At 33.4% G+C, this 22,927-nt stretch overlaps 1 protein-coding gene across 2 annotated transcripts in view; it reads right to left on the reverse strand.

Moving 5' to 3' along the window:
• Positions 1-17,970, reverse strand: part of LOC134230964 (DNA repair protein RAD50-like) — a 33,207-nt gene extending 15,237 nt beyond the window's left edge. Inside the window, exons 1-20 of one of the 2 annotated variants that reach the window (XM_062712826.1) lie at positions 17,846-17,970; positions 16,211-16,380; positions 15,907-16,092; positions 14,473-14,577; positions 14,030-14,103; positions 13,296-13,470; positions 12,567-12,656; positions 8,350-8,410; positions 7,443-7,520; positions 6,570-6,646; positions 6,079-6,180; positions 3,205-3,274; positions 2,851-2,951; positions 2,606-2,710; positions 2,047-2,148; positions 1,441-1,553; positions 1,256-1,354; positions 984-1,070; positions 742-834; positions 385-419 (exon numbers count right to left, since the gene is read on the reverse strand). In XM_062712826.1, the coding sequence (XP_062568810.1) occupies positions 385-419; positions 742-834; positions 984-1,070; positions 1,256-1,354; positions 1,441-1,553; positions 2,047-2,148; positions 2,606-2,710; positions 2,851-2,951; positions 3,205-3,274; positions 6,079-6,180; positions 6,570-6,646; positions 7,443-7,520; positions 8,350-8,410; positions 12,567-12,656; positions 13,296-13,470; positions 14,030-14,103; positions 14,473-14,577; positions 15,907-16,092; positions 16,211-16,339 (1,882 nt within the window). In that variant the 5' untranslated portion in view covers positions 16,340-16,380; positions 17,846-17,970. Of the gene's footprint in view, positions 1-384; positions 420-741; positions 835-983; positions 1,071-1,255; positions 1,355-1,440; positions 1,554-2,046; positions 2,149-2,605; positions 2,711-2,850; positions 2,952-3,204; positions 3,275-6,078; positions 6,181-6,569; positions 6,647-7,442; positions 7,521-8,349; positions 8,411-12,566; positions 12,657-13,295; positions 13,471-14,029; positions 14,104-14,472; positions 14,578-15,906; positions 16,093-16,210; positions 16,381-17,829 lie in introns of both variants that reach the window. The other variant, XM_062712825.1, reaches the window with a different exon arrangement.
• Positions 17,971-22,927: the final 4,957 nt, after the last annotated feature.

Consider the following 22,927-nt stretch of genomic DNA (forward strand, 5'->3'; position numbering starts at 1 on the left):
CCTATATACACATTGTGGCCCCGCCCTTCCCCCGGGGGTCATGATTTGAACAATTTAGAATCTCTACCCCAGGATGCTTCCACATAAGTTTCAGCTTTACTGGCCCAGTGGTTCTTGAGAAGAAGATTTTTTAATGACCCAACCCAATCTCCCCCGAGGGGATATGTCCCTTCATTTTAACAATTTAAAACACACAAGTCAAAATTACTTGAGAAGAAGTCGAAAATGTGAAAAGTTTCATTCAATATAGCCTTCGGCTCAAAAAATGCAATTAATTTTACATACATGTACTTTGTTAAATACTGAGAAGTTAATAACAATATGGACAGTAATTGGACAGAATTTTCTTGTCATGCTACTTAAAATAAGAACAAGCTGACATACTTTTAAATTCTTCTTCCTTTTTCTTCAGAGTTTCCCTGGAAAAAAAACAAAACATTTGATCACTCTAGCTTATGAGTTAAAGCCATTTCTGTCAAAGTAAATTACTGTGCATTACTGTAAAACAACTTTTATTCGCGATGACTTTATTTCACAATTTGTCGGGGTAAACTAGTTCACAATGATTAATTTTTGCGATCAAGCCTTCTGTTGGATCTGTTGTTAATAGACACAGAGACTTTATTGACCTGTTCGTGGTGAGAATATTCTCGATGGTGAGGCTCTTGCAAAAATTTCTCACACACGAATAAAAGTTGGTTTACAGTGCACTGCTACAGAAGTCTTGAAGTAGGACATTACCCAATCATCTTTTTCTCTGCCTCTTTACTGGACAGCTTGCTTTTACTTGTCTGTATTTCCTGACTCAAACGCTTCACTGATTCGGTCTGCTTCCTGAAAAAAAATAGCAGTTATTTAATTATAAAACCAAGATTTGTGTCCCTTGTCCCAATTTGTTGCAATATTTTATCTATGACCTACATGTACATAATGCAGACATACACATTTTTGGTATGAAATAAGAAACACTTTAGACACCTTACCCTATATACTCATCTAATTCCCCTCGTACATTCCTCGCGGGCATGTGTCCTAGCAGGTGCTTTAGAGTGTCTTCCTGTTTAGCTCGCCTGTAAACAACACACATGTACTTATAATCAATACAGATTCAAAACAATACAACAGCGGTTATTTTCTCTGAGACATTAAGGCATCGAAATGCTTCAAATTGATATTATAAAGCAAGTTAAAGTTCTCTCCAGCATATTTGATCCTCGATCATTATCTATATGAAGTGATGTCCCTTGACACGTACAATCTGCGGATCTGTTCCTCCTTGGTCGTCTTGTCTTTCTTCAGAACCTCCAGCTGGGCGCGGGCACTCGACTGGAGGTGGAGCCGGTTCATCTCGGAGCTGAGGAAAAAAAAATCAACACAACCATAAACACTGGAACTTCAGGTAGACTGTCTTTACAGAATTCCAGCTGGTTGTCAACTGACCTGAGATCACTGATAACCGCGTCCAACTTAGACTTCTCCTTTGACAACGACTCAATCTTCTCTTTGATTTCATTTACATTCACCGACTTCTCTGTTGTGGATAACTCATGTTCCTGGAAATTTTAAGTTTTTCAGATACTATTGAGAAAATGGCCATATGTTTACAGACTAATGCAGGACTTTATTTTAATCAGAAAAGTTCACTTCAGATGAAAATGTGATATTATTATATTTCAACAATTTTCAAGGACTGCTTAAAATTTTAAACTATTATAGGAGGAAATTTCTTTGGGCAAACCATATCCTGTAATATATATCAATTTTGATGATGATTTTAAACTACTCATGAAATCTTTAAAGCTGCCCCTCATATGCAATAGGACAATTAATGGTTTAACCGACCCCTCGTTTGAGACCCCCCCTCCCCCCAAATGACTTTGGATTATTCCCTGTTAAGTTTGTTGGTTTAACTGACCGCTCGTTTGAGACCCCCCCCGCCCCCAAATGACTTTGGATTATTCCCTGTTAAGTTTGATGGTTTTGAGACCCCCCCTCCCCCCAAATGACTATGGATTATTCCCTGTTAAGTTTGTTGGTTTAACTGACCGCTCGTTTGAGATCCCTGGTGATCTGGTCCCTCCTTCCAGCTGATGCCTCCACCTCGCTCAGTTTCCTGTTAATCTGCTTAATCTTCTGGGTATTCTCTGTCTGTAAAATATAACATCATGTTCTTTAACAACACATCAACTAGGGAAAACATGTAACATGAAGTACTATAACAACACATCAACAACAACAAAATATATCATCAAGTTGTGTAGCGTGTAACAACATATCAACAAATAAAAAAAAATAATATCATTAAGCTGTGTTCCCAGTAACAAGAAATCAACAACAAAAAATTGAACTTTAAGCCAGCATGGGCAAGAAAGAAATATGTACCGGTAATAAACAAAACGTTAGCATGGACACAGAATAAACTTGAATAAGCTAAAAAAAAACATATTTCAGCCGATAAGAAATGATATCCACGACAGAAATATTCTTTTTAGTTATTCAAAGCAAATCTTACGGTAGCATTAAAACTTAAATTAAAGTCCTGTAATAAAAAGTTTACAGCATTAAAGAAACCTATTGAACAGAATGTCACAGGTTACACCCTTACCATAAGGTTAGTTTTCAGTCGTTCGTTCTGTTCTACTTTTGTTTTTTTGTCCCTGACTTCATCCAATCTCTGCTGCATGGTGGTGTCCTTCTCCTCATAGTCTGCCTGATAAAACAATAAACAGCTGTTAAGTATAAGAGCCAATTTAGAGGACACTCTTCATTACTGAATCATCCTGGTAAAACAGTATGACAAAAATTTTGCTATCTAAAAACTCACTGATGTGTTTCTTATTGTGCACTTACTTTGACCGTTTTTCCATCCTCCAGTAGACTTTCTATTTTTGTTCTCATGATGTCCATGAAAGCTCGATACTGTTCATCAGACATCTCCCCTCTACTGTACCCTACAAAGGAATTTAAAATTTTCACAAAACTAAATAACTTACGAGGTCATTTTTATGAACAAGCCAACGAACCATAAACCTTCCATACAAGAACATGTAGCAAACAGTTATCAAGCTCCAGTTAATATTTGATTTGATGTTCCATTGTATTTGTAACTTGTCATTGTACAATTACTATAATATTTACCATATCATCCTTTATAAACAAGTCCACTAACCTTCAATATCATCCTTTATAAACAAGCCCACTAACCTTCAATATCATACTTGGTGGCAAGCTTCTTTATTTCAGCGTCCCTTTTCTTCATGTTGTCTTTGTATCTCTATTAGGAGACAACTCAAAACATTTTAAAAGATGCATATATATCTTAATATCAGGGAGACAAAAATAAACTGTGGGAATAAGCCATTATTTTGTAAATTTAAATTTAAGCATTAAATTACTGCTAAATGTTTTCTGGATAGAGGGTCACAAAAAATATCATTCTTAATTTAAAAACAGGCACATGGGTCACATTGCTAACCTGAGCACTATGGCTAAGCAAAAAAATAATCCAGTATTGGAATGATTAATTGCATAAATTGTCCCAAGCTACCCATAAAAGTGGGATGTATGATTTGAATTACCCTGGTACCTTGAATCTACACTAACTAAGAATGCTTCTTTCACTTAGTGAGGCTTTTTTTCCTTTCATTTTGGCACCACCCTAGACCTGGGGGTCATGATTTTAACAGACTTGAATCTACATTATCTGGAGATGCATTCATTTATATATGATAAATCATGGCACTGATGTTTCTGAGAAGATTTTTTAAAAAAAATTTCCTTTACATTCCTATGTTAAACTTTCATAACCCATTATAGCCACGCCCTGTCCCCAGGGATTAGCAGATTTAAACAAACTTTTATTTACATTACCTGAGAAGCTTCTAGTTCAGGTGAGCTACAAATTATGAGATTTTGAAGACGTGGTTTTTATCCTAATATCTGTGATTTAAAACTGGTTTATGTCTGTTTTAAATATAACATATTTACATTTCGTTTTATAAAAATATATTTTTACCTGCATTGTATCACTGTACCATTTGTATAAAATAAATTAAATTTCATGTATTAAATTACTTATGTTTTGTACATATATTTACAAAAATAAATTATGTAAATAAAAATGAAGTCCTCAATTAAGTACGGCTGAGGTCTGGCAAGCGTAACAGAATGAAATCGGTGGCACACTCACTCTAGCATAGTGCATCGTACAACCGAGTTCATTCTGTTAGGGTTGACAGACCACTCCTTGGACTATGGGCTGTGAATGAATAGAAATTTTGTCTTAATGTTATGGAAATATTTGATATACACAGCCACACTAAAGAAAACTCCATTTCAATGGCCTTCTTACATTCTATATGAATGCAACACAAATCAAGCAGTCAAATATCCGGAAATTAAGTAATTAAATAAACTGAACAAGTATTAAGAAACAAACAAAAAAATGTATTGTAGAAAAGATAAATGACCTCATCTGTACAAATAATTGCAGATATTTTTTTTACTTGTTTCAATCTTTAGAAACAATATTTACAGAATTGAAAGCTACAAATTAAGAAGTTGTATTTTAAAGTTGTATTTTATTTCTAACAAAGGGAAGTAAATTTGTAAACAACAAAGATAACTGGCCTCAACATCACTTTTAAAATCTTTATTTGATCTAGAATTTGCTTTATCATAAATAATTATTAATCATTGAAATAAATCATGAAACCCTTTTAATGTTATCTAGCTGTTTATACAGCATTTTTTAAGTAGTCAAGAACAACAAAAAGCTTAGTAAAAAAATTCACACGTACAAATGTCAGAATCAATCGATTATAACAATCTGATCTAAAGCTATGCGATTTTACCTAGTATTTCAAAATTTAAAAATATTATGTGTACTTTACAAATTAAGATATTCAAGCAAATTTTTAGTACATGCACATATGTTACCCCATTTTGTATTACTGTAGAAGTACTTTTTTCCGCGTGGTATTAATTTACGCTATGTACGCGGTCACAAATTTTCCGCGGAAATTTGTCCAAGCATACTTAATATTAATGTAAGGCATATAGTGACAGTTTAAGAAATCCACGTAATTTTCTACCTGCGGATTAAACAGAAATTGTGATTCCGTGGAATTATGACCCCGCGGAAAAAAGTACGTCTACAGTATTTCTATATTTAAATTTACTACATGTACTACTCCGCCAACTCATTTTTTGCTGCTGAAAAGGTTGCATTCTAACAAATTTCAGATTTTGAAAAAGAGTTTTGTCTTTCCATGCCCAGTGGTTCTTAATAAGATTTTTAAAAGATGGCATTAATTTTATCTAATTCATAATGGTGCTGTGGGACATTACCGGTCAACAGGTGTATCCCGATTTCGTTCTTCACAATACATATCGTGCCAGTGGGATTTTTTATGAATTCCGGTTTGGGTTCAATATGCTATAAATTGTTCTAAAAAGAGTTATTTGCCTGACAAGCAACCTGAATCAGAAACCAGAGACTTATTATATGTCTCTGTCAGAAGTGAAAAGATGGCAGCTGTTACATGAAACCCCTTCATGTTAAAGTAAGTCTCAATATTACATTGCGATTCTTAAAGTTGTGCCACAAAAAACTCATCTTGCCACTTATGTCGACACAATGCGATCAGGCAACTGCCATATCAATTCAAGAATACATGTAATTTGAGTTTGTGATTTCAATTAACAATTGATGAAAAGCAAAATTTATTACAAATTTTATATTGTGATATATAGCAATACATAATATAATATTGCAATATATAGCAATATGATTTTTCGATTGCGATACCCAACTCTTATTCATAATTATCTCCCCTTGGAAGAGGGCGTGGCTCTCCTTTTGAACAAACTTGAATCCCCTTCACTCAAAGATGCTTTGTCGCAAGTTTGGTTTAAAATGGCCCAGTGTTCTTGAGAAGATGAAAATGTGAAAAGTTTACAACGCCAACGATGACAGACAACAGACAAATTTTAATCAAAAAAGCTCACTTGAGTCTTCGGCTCAGATGAGCTGAAATTAACAATGATTTTGGGACTGGCCAGGAAAGATATACCCACCTCTGACTCTTGCTCCAGTTTTCCGACTTCCATCAACAAATTACCGCGCTCCTGACCTAGTTTTTCCAGCTCCTTGTTTAGTTCTCTTTGAAGCAACTGAAACTAAGGACACAAAGGAAAAAATGCTTTATAATTATTTCATAAAAAATACTTGAAGCATTTACCTCCTTAACATGTATTTTACATAATAATTTTTGCTTCTTATCTACATTTGAAAAAAAATCTGAGAGTTACATTTACAGAAAACTGGTGATATATATCGGTACAGTAAAACATGGTTATAATGAAGTCACTGGGCCCTGTGAAATTACTTTGCTATATCTGTAATTCGTAATATCTGTATAGGGAATTCGTATAATTTTCAAAGTTGGGGATCCAAGAAAACTCCACTTTATTCATCAATGCACAATATCTGTGTTCATACTAAACATGTTTTACTGTAGTAAACATGTCTTAAACCAGCCAAAAATAGGAAATATAACTGAGCATACCTGTTCTACTGTCTCTTGTCTCTCCTGTACCATATTCTCAAACTCTGCGATCGCCTTCTTTAGCTCCTCCATAGAACCTGATAAATACATGAACTAAAGAAATAGACAATAGACAAATAATTTACAGAGAATGGCCAGAAATATCCTGATAAATATCAGGTACACACATCAGAATACCCTAACACATTTATACAGGATTTATGTCATTTCTCTTTAGAGTAAAAGAACTATATGCGGTATACTGCATATCTTTGCCCCCACAAAAGTCAAATTTTGAAAAATTCTTGAAATATGCTGAATTCTATAAATTGTATAAGAAATATAAATTAACAGAACATTATAGTTTCAAAGTAGTTTATTGACAATTTTTGTTTTTATGACGTCAAAAACTAGTCTGATTTTATATCATTTTTTAGAAAGAGGACAAAACGGACAAAAATTCAACAATTTTAGCTTTAAAACTTTAAGAGCGCAAGTTTACTCAGAAACAATATTTACATATTTTATTGATATTATCATTCCACAAATTATATCAAAATATTGAGCCTGATCAGACCTGCGCTCAGTGATCTTTACTCAAAATATCAACGTAATACATGTATATACATTTTTCTGTAGAAATCATAGAAATTTTAAATTTACGTCATTTTCGTGACATCATTTCAAACATATGTCATTGCTAATTAAAATATTCAGTGCTTTGAAGTCGGCATATATCCCCCTGTTTAAGAACAAAATTAAATATTTCTCCGTCAATGTTTGATTTGGGGGCAAATAATTGTTATTACCAAATAAAGTTCTCTGAAAAGATCCTGCATAATAAATTTATGTGTAAAAGTTTATGTACAGACTATGTGAATCATGAATGCCAACCTTGAAATTCATTTTTGATTTGACCTCTGAGTTCTGTAGCCGAGTTCTCCATCATTTTCATTTCACTTCTATACTTTTCTGTAAATATACATAAAGAAACAAATGAGCACTTTATAAGGTCTATGTACAGTAAATAAGATCACTCCATATGTTTTGAACATAAGCAAAATTATTATCAATATATCAATCTGATTATGGACAGACTTTATAGCTTTGGGATTTTTATCCCCATTATAAACTTATTTTAGAGTATGCTGAATTCAGTATGTTCAGGTCACAAAACTGATATAATATTTGTATTTGTCACATTTTTTAGAAACATATTTGTATTTTAACCTTGAAAATGAGTCTGCACTTTGACTGCCCATTTTGGGCAAAAATGGAATATCGTTAAATAAGAAGTCATTCAACACACAATGCACTGTGACACAGTTTATACAAGCCTATATTGGTCTGTATTAATTGTAGTACTGAGAGGACTGTGACACAGTTTATACAAGCCTATATTGGTCTGTATTAATTGTAGTACTGAGAGGACTGTGACACAGTTTATACATGCCTATATTGGTCTGTATTAATTGTAGTACTGAGAGGACTGTGACACAGTTTATACATGCCTATATTGGTCTGTATTAATTGTAGTACTGAGAGGACTGTGACACAGTTTATACATGCCTATATTGGTCTGTATTAATTGTAGTACTGAGAGGACTGTGACACAGTTTATACAAGCCTATATTGGTCTGTATTAATTGTAGTACTGAGAGGACTGTGACACAGTTTATACATGCCTATATTGGTCTGTATTAATTGTAGTACTGAGAGGACTGTGACACAGTTTATACAAGCCTATATTGGTCTGTATTAATTGTAGTACTGAGAGGACTGTGACACAGTTTATACATGCCTATATTGGTCTGTATTCTGTAAATCTTGTCTGACTGGTTCCCGATCTGGTAAAGCTTCTCCTGTAAACAGTTAATGATTAAGTATAACTGTCTGTATGTTATTGACGTAGCATAATTTATTGTATGTTGTTGACTTAGCATAACTGATTGAAAGTTATTGACTTAGCATTATTGATTGTATGTTATTGACTTAGCATAACAGATTGTTTGTTCTTGACTTAATATAACTGATTGTATGTTATTGACTTAGCATAACAGATTGTTTGTCCTTGACTTAATATAATTGATTGTATGTTATTGACTTAGCATAACAGATTGTTTGTTCTTGACTTAGCATTACTGATTGTATGTTCTTGACTTAGCATAATTGATTGTATGTTACTGACTTAGCATAACTGATTGTATGTTACTGACTTAGCATAACTGATTGTATGTTACTGACTTAGCACAACTGATTGTATGTTATTGACTTAGCATAACTGACTGTATGTTATTGACTTAGTATAACTTACTGTATGTTATTGACTAAGCATAACTGATTGTATGTTATTGACTTAGTATAACTGACTGTATGTTACTGACTTAGCATAACTGATTGTATGTTATTGACTTAGCATTACTGATTGTATGTTATTGACTTAGCATAACTGATTGTATGTTATTGACTTAGTATAACTGACTGTATGCTATTGACTAAGCATAACTGATTGTATGTTACTGACTTAGCATAACTGATTGTATGTTATTGACTTAGTATAACTGACTGTATGTTATTGACTACGCATAACTGATTGTATGTTATTGACTTAGTATAACTGACTGTATGTTATTGACTTAGCATAACTGATTGTATGTTATTGACTTAGCATAACTGATTGTATGTTATTGACTTAGCATAACTGATTGTATGTTATTGACTTAGCATAACTGACTGTATGTTATTGACTTAGTATAACTGATTGTATGTCACTGACTTAGTATAACTGACTGTATGTTACTGACTTAGTATAACTGACTGTATGTTACTGACTTAGCATAACTGATTGTATGTTACTGACTTAGTGTAACTGACTGTATGTAATTGACTAAGCATAACTGATTGTATGTTATTGACTAAGTATAACTGACTGTATGTTATTGACTTAGTATAACTGATTGTATGTTATTGACTAAGCATAACTGATTGTATGTTATTGACTTAGCATAAATGACTGTATGTTATTGACTAAGTATAACTGACTGTATGTTATTGACTTAGTATAACTGATTGTATGTTATTGACTTAGTATAACTGATATGTTATTGACTTAGTATAACTGACTGTATGTTATTGACATAGTATAACTGATTGTATGTTATTGACTTAGTATAACTGATTGTATGTTATTTGACTTAGTATAACTGATTGTATGTTACTGACTTAGCATAACTAATTGCATGTTATTGACTTAGCATAACTGATTGTATGTTATTGACTTAGCATAACTGATTGTATATTATTGACTTAGTATAACTGATATGTTATTGACTTAGTATAACTGACTGTATGTTATTGACTTAGTATAACTGACTGTACGTTATTGACTAAGCATAACTGATTGTATGTTATTGACTTAGTATAACTGACTGTATGTTATTGACTTAGTATAACTGACTGTATGTTATTGACTAAGCATAACTGATTGTATGTTATTGACTTAGCATAACTGATTGTATGTTACTGACTTAGTATAACTGACTGTATGTTATTGACTACGCATAACTGATTGTATGTTATTGACTTAGTATAACTGACTGTATGTTATTGACTAAGCATAACTGATTGTATGTTATTGACTTAGTATAACTGACTGTATGTTATTGACTTAGCATAACTGATTGTATGTTATTGACTTAGCATTACTGATTGTATGTTATTGACTTAGCATAACTGATTGTATGTTATTGACTTAGTATAACTGACTGTATGTTATTGACTAAGCATAATTGATTGTATGTTATTAATTTAATTTAAACAATATTTTATTATGAATAAACATAATTGGATTGGACAGCAGGCACTGCCTATATAAGTCCTTTCCACAATCAGATTAGTTATTAGTTGACTTAGTATAACTGACTGTATGTTGACTTAGTATAACTGATTGTATGTTATTGACTTAGTATAACTGATATGTTATTGACTTAGATTGTATGTTATTGACTTAGCATAACTAATTGTATGTTACTGACTTAGTATAACTGACTGTATGTTATTGACTACGCATAACTGATTGTATGTTATTGACTTAGTATAACTGACTGTATGTTATTGACTTAGCATAACTGATTGTATGTTATTGACTTAGTATAACTGATTGTATGTTATTGACTTAGCATAACTGACTGTATGTTATTGACTTAGCATAACTGACTGTATGTTATTGACTTAGTATAACTGATTGTATGTTATTGACTTAGTATAACTGATATGTTATTGACTTAGTATAACTGATTGTATGTTACTGACTTAGTATAACTGACTGTATGTTACTGACTTAGTATAACTGACTGTATGTTACTGACTTAGCATAACTGATTGTATGTTACTGATTAGTGTAACTGACTGTATGTAGTTGACTAAGCATAACTGATTGTATGTTACTGACTTAGCATGATTGTATGTTACTGACTTAGTATAACTGATTGTATGTTATTGACTAAGCATAATTGATTGTATGTTATTGACTTAGCATAACTGACTGTATGTTATTGACTTAGCATAACTGATTGTATGTTATTGACTTAGTATAACTGATATGTTATTGACTTAGTATAACTGACTGTATGTTATTGACTTAGCATAACTGATTGTATGTTATTGACTTAGTATAACTGACTGTATGTTATTGACTTAGTATAACTGATTGTATGTTATTGACTTAGTATAACTGATTGAATGTTACTGACTTAGCATAACTGACTGTATGTTATTGACTTAGCATAACTGATTGTATGTTACTGACTTAGCATGATTGTATGTTACTGACTTAGTATAACTGATTGTATGTTATTGACTTAGTATAACTGACTGTATGTTATAGACTTAGTATAACTGATTGTATGTTATTGACTTAGCATAATTGATTGTGTGTTATAGACTTAGTATAACTGATTGTATGTTATTGACTTAGTATAACTGACTGTATGTTATTGACTTAGCATAACTGATTGTATGTTACTGACTAAGCATAACTGATTGTATGTAATTGACTCACTAGACTATAACTTTTAGTTAATGACCTACTTAAACTCTCTATGAGAAATTGACTTGGAAAAAACTGGCAAGGGTCATTAAGATACTTTCTATAGCAGAATTTAAGGAGGCTAGGGGGTCAACAAATTAATCATAAATTAACCACCAGATTTAACTTATTTTTTTACTTACGGTGTCTTAAGCTGTCAATTATCATTTGGCAAAGAAAAAATTCATATATTTTAGTTTTAAAATTTGACCATATTTTATATCTTTATATGGAGCTCTTGTTTTAAAGGAGATAAAAATAGTCTTAAAATGGCTGCCACACCCCAGCCTCGTTAAGTAAGATTCATTATACATGAGTGTTAGTTATGGCTTAAGTTATCACATTCACACAGCAGACTTGTCAAAATCCGTCGGTCCAGTCGGCAAGGCCGGTAAAAATTTGTCTGGACCGATAACATTTAAGAAAACGTCGGTCCAGATGACCGTTTGAAAAAACTTGAGCGTAATGCAAATTTGATAAAGGTCGGGATCGGGATGCATAGTTAAAGGTCACAAACACAGAAAAAATGGCCGCGTACGCGGCATATTGTCGATGGCCAAGTAAATTTGTTATAACAAAGTCGTAAAACATGTCATTTATGTCTATGTTAAAGACTCTCTATCCTAAGAAAGGAAACTTGTTAGATTGAAGGCTATTGAAAATAATAAGGGGCATTTTGATGATGTTATTCATATGACTTTCTCAACGTCAAAATAAGGTACAAGTATCTGGTCTGACAAAAGTTTGACTGGTCCGACCAATCATTCGACTTTGTCAGACCAAATGTCTGACAGTGATTAAAAAATTTCGACAAGTCTGCACAGAAGTTGAATGTAACTATGTAACTGACTTCCTTTTACTGAATGAAACTGACTCACTATTTCCTACTGTAATTGACTTGTGTTGACTTAGTTTAAGTGACTGATACTTACTACAACTGGTTCTAACTTGGCTTCGATCTTCTCTACTGTTTCTCTACATGCCTTCATTTTTGTGTCTTTTTCATTTTTGTCAGCTTCAAGCTATAAAAGAGGAATCATAAGGACAATACATCAACTCCTTCACTTTCTCATCCCATTTATTTTTTTCTGGTCCAGTGGTTTTTGAGAAGATTTTTATCTTTTTTTTGTATATACTGTAGATTCCTATTTTTTTGTGAGTACTTATTTTTGCGAATGGGCTCTTCGACCTCAAATCGTGAGAATAATTTGTGAATGGACGGTTGGTCAAGAGATTTTACTTAGATACTGTATCAGCACCCTAAAAATAAAGGCAAGTAATTTTATTTCATGTGTGGTGCTTCTCACGAAATTACGAGATAATTAATTCCATACGTATATTTAGGAATCTACAGTAGTCTCCATGTAAACTTTGATACATAATTGTGGCACTACTCATCCCTTGGGGCTTTGTCCTGAACAATTTAATACCTACACTATGTCTGGAAGCTTTCCCACAAGTTTTTTTTTCCTGGCCCAGTGGTAATACAGGAAAAAAAAAATTTTAAAAATAGGTTCATGTTTGCTCTACTTATATTTGTAGTAAATGGATTTTTCAAATTATTGCTGTTCGATATTTTATCAAATTTCAAATCTACACGGATACAAAATACATGTATGAACAAAATACATCTTTCTACATCCAAAATTTAAGTTCTTTACCTGTTCAGATTTATCTTTCAGCTGTTTAAGGTGGGTCACATCCTGTCTGTACAGTTTAAGATCCTGGTCCTGTGTCTGTTTTAACTTCCTGATGGTTTCCAGGGCCTTGACGTATCGAGTGGAGGCAAATATAGCATCAAACTTCTCCTTCAGAGCCTTCCCTTCACTCAGGGGCCTATCATCAAAGCAGAGTTTAATAGCAATAGACTAACACGTCCCAGATAAATACAGACAGTCTCACAGCAGGTCAGGTAATATGGTAAAAAAAAAAATATTAATAATACAGTACAACAGGTTTATAACGAAGTCACTGGGACCTATGAAATTCATTCGCTATATCCATAATTCACTATATCTGCATAAGGAATTTTTTTAATTTATTTAGCTGGGGATCCAAAATAAGTTCACGTTATCCATGAATTCGCAATATCTGTGTTCGTACTAAACAAGTTTTGCTGTATACATTTTTTTCAAAAACTAATTAAAATTCTTATTTACATATCAACAACTACATTATGTTGAATTTGGATTATCTGGATGAATTGTAAAGGTATACTGTATTGAATAGAGTTTAATTGATTGACTTGTTATAATACTTATATGGATTTATTTATGGTACATTCTAATACCTACATGACCTGTGGTACATTTTGACATACCTAGATGACTTACACTACATTTTGACTCACCTTGATATTGGCTAGAGTGACATATTATGACACGCTGTAACTTACCAGTTGGAATCTTCCTGGTGACAAAATATGACATTCTCCAGAACGGGTTTGGAAACACCAAGTGATGTTATCATCTGAAAAAAAAATACTGCAGTTATTAAAAACACAATTTTAAAGATGTTTTTAAGCACAGCATGGCACTGGTGACTTTCTGACTTCGTCACACAGCTGTATCATTCCCTTCATCAATATGTTGAAGTGATCACTATATCACACAGTTATACCGACCATAAGCATACTACTACGGCAAAACTCGGTTATATTGAAGTCATTGGGACCTATGAAATTACTTCGCTCTATCCGTAATTCGCTATAACCATATAAGAAATTTATTAAATTTATATAGGTGGGGATTCAAGATGACTTCGCTTTATCCGTGAATTCACAATATCTGTGTTTGTACTAAAGGAGTTTTAATGGAAAGAGTCACGGATATCTCTTACCTCTCTATCTATCTCGGCACACTTGGAGCTTATACTCTTCTTTTCTCCATTAACATCGTAACGAGTAATCACACCATCTAGTGTCTTCATTTCTATCTTTTTTAACTAAAAAAAGAATCAAATAAGCTTCTTGTCATTGATTGTATGAAATTTACAATTTTAAGACATAGCTAGCTCACAAGTTCACAAGAACAATATAAATAGGGAGCAGAACAAACAAGGACCTCTAAAATATCAGAGGTGGGATCAGGTGCCCTTGATTAGCATCCCCTATCAAGTGGTCACTAACCCATACATGCCAACTTTTGAAAATTTCTTGGGGGGAGATTGCGCGTAACGACATTTTTGAAGTTCCTAATTCGTGGCGTTTTGTTGTGAGAAATAACTATTTCTAGGGGTTTTTTTTTAAATTTCAATCTACTACCTTGTATAATATATTATCACTACTTTAAAAAGTGTTTTCTTCTCTCTGAACTTCAACAAAAGCACAAATACAATATCATTTGAAATTTAAAAAGTTAAAGACATTTTTATTAAAAAAATTATATATGTTAATATTAAGATAAACATACCCCCTGCCTTAAAGAATGTAATACACAATCAGATTATTACATGAATAAGGATGTTAAACTTTACAAATAAGCTGAAGCAAGTTAAGTTTATGCAGTTACCATGTGGTTACTGCTCATTGTCTGTAATGGTAAATTACAAAGTTTATAATGCTACTGCCACAGACACATAATTATTTTTTTTAAATCAGAGGGAATATCAAAAAGTCATTTTTAACTTTTTCATTCACAGTCTGCAAAAGGCATGGTCTTTTCCTTTCTTGTTCTGAATCACTCCTAATCTGCTAGTGGTTTGTACTTGCAGGCACAACTTTTCATGTTGGATTTTGGCAGTGTCTTTTCCATGAAGTAGATCACAATTTAATGAGGGATGCTATATTTCCAAAACTTGAAAACCTTTCATAATCGGTTTATAAGTATACTGTCAAAGTTTGCTGTAAAGTGTGAACTCTCACAAGTTTGTAAGTTTGTATCCTGTCCTGTGTATTTCTTAAAATTTCCACATCTGGCATAATTGTCTAGGTTAATATACATTGTTAATGAGAATCAGGGGCAATTAAAACCACTGTAATGACTGGTTGCACAGTTGACACCTTGTTGATTACCTGTTATCAGCGGCAATAAACAGATATCTTACCGATAGACATTGAAACAGCCATGTTTTCTGCACACGGAAATACTGTATTATTCAAAGCGAATCAATAAAAAAATCCTGACTGTTGAAAAATCGGTAGAAATGGGGGAAAAAAATAAATTGGTAGACAAGCGGTAGACAGGGTTCAAAATCGGTAGAATCCCGAAAAAATCGGGAAAGTTGGCATGTATGCCACATTAAAATCGAGGGTATATAAATTTCATAAATTACCTTTTGGGTGGCTTCCATAATCCTCTGTATGACCATGCGGTTATTTGTCACGTCTCGGAACTGCAGGCGGATCTGTGCCTTCACCTGACGCTCGTGAGCCACTTTAGGGTCATGAATAAATGCCCCACCTTTACTACCAGGGGGCATAACTCCTGTGGTCATGTACTTTAGGCATTCAATGATTGTCTGCAGAATTAACTATGCTTATTGAATCAAAAAACCTAACTTGAGCTACAAGAAACTCAATTTCAAGGTTAACATATGCTGACAATGATTTTATTGTGGAGATTTTGTTATGACTTACAGTTTTGCCAGTTCCATTTGGGCCCAGAATCAAAGTGAGTGGTGTAAAGAAACTAATGATTCCTTTGTCTGAATCCTCCGGACCGAAGCTTCGGATCCCTTGGATAGACATCTTCTCAATCCGAGACATGTTTTTTGACTTGAATTAATATTAACCAAATCTGCAGATGTCTGAAATGAAGAGTCAGTTACTCAGTATCATAATCAAATCCATATATTTTATAATTGTACATCTGTCAGGTTCACTCCAAAGACTATTTCTACCTACGTAGCTATTAATAGCTACATAGGTATGTAAACCTACCCAAAGTAGTTAGTTTTACCTACTTTTGGTATTATCTACATTTTGTGGCCAAATGACTGAACGGCGCATCATGATGAATACTATAATTTTTGATTCAGTCACACTAATGATGAATAAGACAAAATTTTGACCAAAAAATGATTACTTCCTGATTCAGAAATTGTACATTAGTTTCTATGTAAAATTGATAATATACAAAGTAATCATTTTTGGCCAAATTTTTTGTCATATCCATCATCAGTGTGACTGTATCAAGAAATTCAGTGCTCGCCATGTTGCGCCGTTCCTGCGTTTGGACACAAAATGCAAGTAAAGCAGAAAGTAGGTAAAAAAAAAATAGCTACTTTGGGTAGGTTTAAATACCTACGTAGCTATTTATAGCTACATAGGTAGAAATAGTCTTTGGACTGGACCTGCCTGTAAACTGGTAAGCATAGACGTTAATAAACACTAGTGACTTGGTAGCAACAAAGTATTCTTTACACAAGTTCTATTAAAGGGACACCACTTTGGGAAATTTCTCAATGAAAACTGAAAGAGAGCATCAATTTTTCGCGGGAAATGTAGACCAACACGTTTAATCTTACCAGGTCCAGCACAATGTCTTGATTAAGCTATATAGCTTTATAAAGATATATAGCTTTATTAAGCTATTTAAAATAGCTTAATAAAGCTATTTATATGCAGTTTATAACAAAAACGTTTTTAGTGAGAAATAAACAAAAAGTCGCAAGTATTTGACTATTCATATATGTACTTTGGGCTATCAAAAAACCAACCTAAATCATAGAAAGTTCTAACATTGCTGTTGCTGAATACTTTTAAGCAAACGATGAACTTCCATTGTTTGGGTAACTGTACTAGGGGAAAGTGTCCTATTGAGTGCGGTGAGGCGTGGATAAGTATGATTGCTTCTCATTGTGTTGAGCTGTTACCAATCAATTATCCTGTTGGCCGTAACTGACCTCCTTTATAATTTCATTCAAGAAATAACTGTGTGGTCACTCATCAATAGCCCCCAAACTTTTAAAAATTTGAGTACAAAGTCTCTCAAGGAGACACAATTTGGTGAGTGATTTTTACATACATTGTATTCAGAAGAGTTTAAAGTTTAATATTTCCACTGCACCAAGGTGCGACTTTTTGCACATGCTGAAAAAATAAAACATCTGAGAAAAAATTGTGATAAAATAGCTTAATTAAGCTATTCCGAATAGCTTAATAAAGCTATATAGCTAAATCAAGCTATATAGCTTAATCAAGACATTGTGCTGGACCTGCTTACAACGCTGTTTAACAACTATTATCATTTATACCTGATCGATCCCTTACTTTATCTAGCTGAATCACCATCCATTTTTCTACCCAAATATGCAAATTCTGTATAATATAAGCATAAAAGAATCCCAAACTTCTTTTGAAAATGAAAATGAAACTTGTTTCACGCTCAGAGTTTAGAATTCATAACATATCGAGCCCGACCTAATTTATCCCTAAGACTCCACACACTCAGCTCCTATACTGAGAATATTTAATCAATATATGATAACTGCCTGGTTACTCAGTCAGTATCTTGAAAATAAAAGATTATTTAAAATATGCTTTGAGAAGATTTTAGATTTGTGTAATATTGGAATACGCAAAAACACCCGAAGAGAATTTTGTTTGATTATCAGAATTATATCGAAAGTAATATTGATCTGATCTGAATTGACGTAAGTCTATTCTATGTGACCTAGAATTGTGTATGGTCTTTGGGGTCACGTCTTCTGGGCATTATGGATCTTACGATGCAGGTTACTTTCCAGGTTACTTAAATTTCACCCCCCACCCCCGAGCAAAAAAAAAAAATACACAGGGAACAATAGCGGATCCAATTTTTTTTTCGGGATAGAGGTCCATTTATCACAACTCAAAAGTAGCCAAAATTAAATATTTATTAAAAACAAATAAAAATATGTAGCGAAATATTAAACTTGAAAAAAAGATCATCCCATAACATTGACTTAACAGATCTGCTGCAGCCCAAACTTGAAAAACTGGTTTTGTGGGGGTCAGGTCGGGGGTTGGGAGGTGGGATGGTGGTGCTCGACAAGTCTCGTTACCTGGACGAACCACTGTTGTACGTACATGTGTTGTATAAAGTTTGTATCTCTTCTTACTCTGTGTTCTAAGTTGGGGGTTGTCTCAGATAGGTCTTTTTGGGTTCCTGTAATATGTATCAAAGAAATAATTACTTTAAAAGTTGTAGCTGCAGAACTGTAGCTCTCCGAAAAAAAAAATATATTGACAGACCGGAGAGCTACAGTGCCAACCATTGAAAAAACTGTAACTGTGTATACAGTGTGTATTTATTGCGCAAAAAAATATGCGCGCGGTTCTGAATTAATTTTTCCAAATTCTTAGCCTACCTTAATTGCAAAAAAGCTAGATTTCAAAAACTTTCTTACTCCTCTAACTAATACTGTCGTAGTTGACATCTGTATGAAACGCGTTGGACCTAAAATGGATATTGCAAACCAAAACGGCAGAATCGACAATAGGCAATATTTTCCATGATCTCAGTTTCAGGACCAGAAGGGCCATTCACAACAATTATAAGGAATGTTTGTTGTGGAAAGAGTGAAAGAATAAGTTAGGAGCACACATTTAATAATATAAAGTTGTAGAAGTTTAATCAGACTCCCTCCCATGATCCCTACCCCACAAGACCCAATTTTCTCAATACAATTTCTTTTCGGATGAGTTACCAAATTCAGATTTTAACATATTGATTTCGAATTTATGATTTAAAAAGGTTGACGAATATGCAAAAAATGCCCATGGTTAAAAAAAAACAAAACAAACAAAACTCAAATTTAATTATATAACAAAATTTTCCCTGATATTGCTTTTAACACCTTACATAAACTTATTTAAAAAAACTCCAAATTTTAGAATTATCTCTCAGATATTTGAATTATTCTTCTATGAGATTTTATGTACGCATACACCAAAGGCTAAAATGGAAATTTTGTCATAGTATAAATCTATATAATAAACATTTTTTTTCATATTAGTGGGCCCTCCATATCTTGAAAATATACCCTCAAAGTGTGTGTAAAAATACGCATACGGGGTTAATAAAAAAGTTTGGTTACTGTCTTCGAAAAATTAAACCCATTAACACTGATTAAGTTACTTGAAATTTTGCACATTTATTTAAAATAATATGTCCTGTCTGAGACATGAGGCTTTAGATATAAATTTCGAAGATCGTTTTGCAGTTTATGTATTGCTAATGGAATCTGATTCCCATCGATGCACTTTTCAAAAAAACAACTTTAAATCTACGTATAGTACAAAAGCGCTGTAGTTTGTGAATATGCAACTACAGTATGTATATAATATATACTAAAAGGTTTTAAAGCCAATCGCAAAGCCTGTTTCCATGGATACCGGTACGTAACGGGTACCGTCCCCGGGGAGAGCCAATGTTATCAGGTGATTTCAGACCAAACACGGACTATTGGCATCGCGGTCCCTAGATATCGGAGTTTATCTGTGTGTAAAGCGGACGGCTCTCCATTACCCCCAAGTCCCATCCTTCTAACAATTATTTTGTCATTTAAACTTATGAAATATTCATTTTGAAATTCTCCTCGGGTTCATCCTAGGAGGTTGGGTATATATGGAGACTTGAGTTTGATACCAAACCCCGGCACACAATACGTAGTCCTGTCGATATACCTGGCGAGGTTCCGCTTTCAATATGCTTTCTCCATCAATTATTCACAGCTAGTTCTTCAGAACCAGAGACAGGTGTATCAATTAACTAGTTCCACTGAGCCCATTCAACAGTTTTATGTCTGTAATTTACAGCCTATCAAAATAAAATTAACACACTTTTCCGGGAAAATGACCTAAAATGGATAGAGAGAAGAGACCTCGCGGGATCTCCGCTGTGTATAGACGTAACGGGACTGTTCTTTTTATCAAAAATCGTTTAATGAATATTTAAACGAATCAATAAGCATTCGTCAATGCTGTTTTTTTATTTTTTAAAATTTTGCTTTTAATTTTTTGACTCATACGATGTAAATTAAAACCAATGATTCAAGAGTTTTCTGGAGAATGCTAAATTTTAGTTCCAAAATCAACAACTTAACGAACTATGTTGACTTGTAAGTTGTTCATATTTTAACCATTCAATTTCCCATAGTTTATTATATATGTACCAGTATGAATTGCAAACAAGGAAAAAATACTTCCAAGTTTAAAGAATAAAGTTTGTGACATTAAATTTCCCCCAAATATATGCTTTCAAGCATTGGCGGATCCAGAGGGGGGGGGTTTCCGGGGGTTGGAACCCCCCCCCTTTTATTTTTTGCCAAGTGGAGAAAGAGAGAGAAAGAAAGGGGATAAAACGTTTCCAGAGAATAAGCATTTGTACGTCTAACTTAAATTTGTATTGATTAGATAGATTCTCACACATTTAGTTTTTCCATTCACCTTCACTATTACTTTTTATGAGTGAATGGTAGAAAATATTCTACTTATTTTTATATATCTTAATATATGTGAAATGTAACATGCGAGGTTAAATTTGATATTAGGTTCCCGCGATCTTAATTTGGCTGTGTTGGCTACAAGAAGGTGCCATTTTTTTAACTAAATGTTATGAAGGAACTAAAATTTAATCTTACACCCAACCCAAAAAGGATTTTCAAATTCTTTAAGAAAATTCATTCTACTCTTCGGAAATGCAGCAAATCTATTCAATTATAAGGCTTCAGTAGTTTTTTAAATGTGTTGATTTTTTTTTATACGGACTGGGGGTACCCTTTCAAAGAAAAAAGGACGTAGAACAAAGATATTATTTTCCACAATCTTATATTTTTCCATACATGTGTGTGTGAATCTTTACCTGAGAGTGTGTAAGGGGGGGAGGGGGGTTAGAGGGACACAACCCTGGAACTCCCCTTTTAAAAATTGCTGGATCCGCCCCTGTCAATGACATTCAGCGTTTGACCACGAACTGCCTTGCAATTATAGCTATCGCACAGGGAAATTTGTTTAAAAAATTAAATAGAGATTTTTGCCGTGGTCTAAAGAATTTTTATAGAATTTTCTGTGGTCTATAGAACGTTATCAAAATATCGCAATTTTGAAAAGGGGGCCCGACCGGTTTGGGGTCAGGGTAGGGGTCCACATCCACACAAAAAAACCCATTAATTTATCAAATCTTATGTATCTTTTGGACAAAAAAGGGGGGTTTGGGCCCCCTGCCCCCTCTAAATCCGCCAGTGATATTCACACAACTGTTGGGTTTCTCCTTGACATTGAGGGAGAACTTCGAACACCATGGGGAAATGTTATGAATTTATGATCTTTAATGACTTGCACATTAGTTTGAAGTTAATAAATAAATATAATGAGGTAGATAATTTGATCTTAATTTTCACCTCACTTGCCAAAGGGAAAAAGAACATCGCTTTTAGAGTCAATTATTAATGTAAATTAACTTCTAGTAGATAACAGGGTATCATGTGTCTCTGTACATGGAAATATGTAAAGTGGCATCAAAAACATACTTCATTATTAACAGCACTCTTGAGAGACAAAGATTTAAGAATTAAACTGGCAATTTGAAGCTCAGGGTGATCATGGGTAGTGTTCCGGAATAAGGTTCCAATCCTATCGTTCCTCGCCCGTTTCCGGACTGAATAGAACCGGAGGTACGCCGATACGGTCGTGACAGTAATAGTATATCTGGGCCTTATGAAATAATAATAAGTTAGATGGAAACTATGGAGACATTTCTCGCTTCAGCAATGTAGACTCTATACCCGCTTTTAAGCCAGTTTTAAAATCCAATTCGCTTCTTATCAATATTAATAAGCTCCATCTTCAAATCCTGAAGGTGTTGCGGATGGGGAAATATGGACATTTCAGACAGAAAAATTTGAAAGCAGAGTAAAAATTTCTAAAAGCTACTTGGCACATCTTATTTATAATTAATAACTGAGAGAAAAAAATTCAAACAATTTTTGACTAGCGAAGCGAGATGCAAAGAACAGAAAGTTTTGATGGTTGGTAATGAACGATCAATTTGCATTTAACAAGCGACGTGAGAATATTTTTTGCGAACATAAAATTTTCAAAACGTCCTAGGGGTATTGTCAAGGTTACCGTGAGGGAAAATGTAGGTTTCTGGGGGATCAATGGTTCCTCTGGCCAAAGTATACATAATATAACAAAATCAATCTATTTAGAAAAAAGGAGAAAACTTCATAATTAAAGTTTCAACATTAAAGGGACGATTTTAATTAGAATAATTCTGACATAATAAAGTTCAATTTTATAAGGTATTTCAATCAGTTAACGTCCAAGTCTCGAAATGTAATATATCATTGATATGTCAATAAGCTTTAA

Source organism: Saccostrea cucullata, unplaced genomic scaffold, assembly GCF_032062105.1.
Source record: "Saccostrea cucullata isolate Sc308-1 unplaced genomic scaffold, CSIRO_AGI_Scuc_v1 ctg496, whole genome shotgun sequence".
Lineage (NCBI taxonomy): Eukaryota > Metazoa > Mollusca > Bivalvia > Ostreida > Ostreidae > Saccostrea > Saccostrea cuccullata.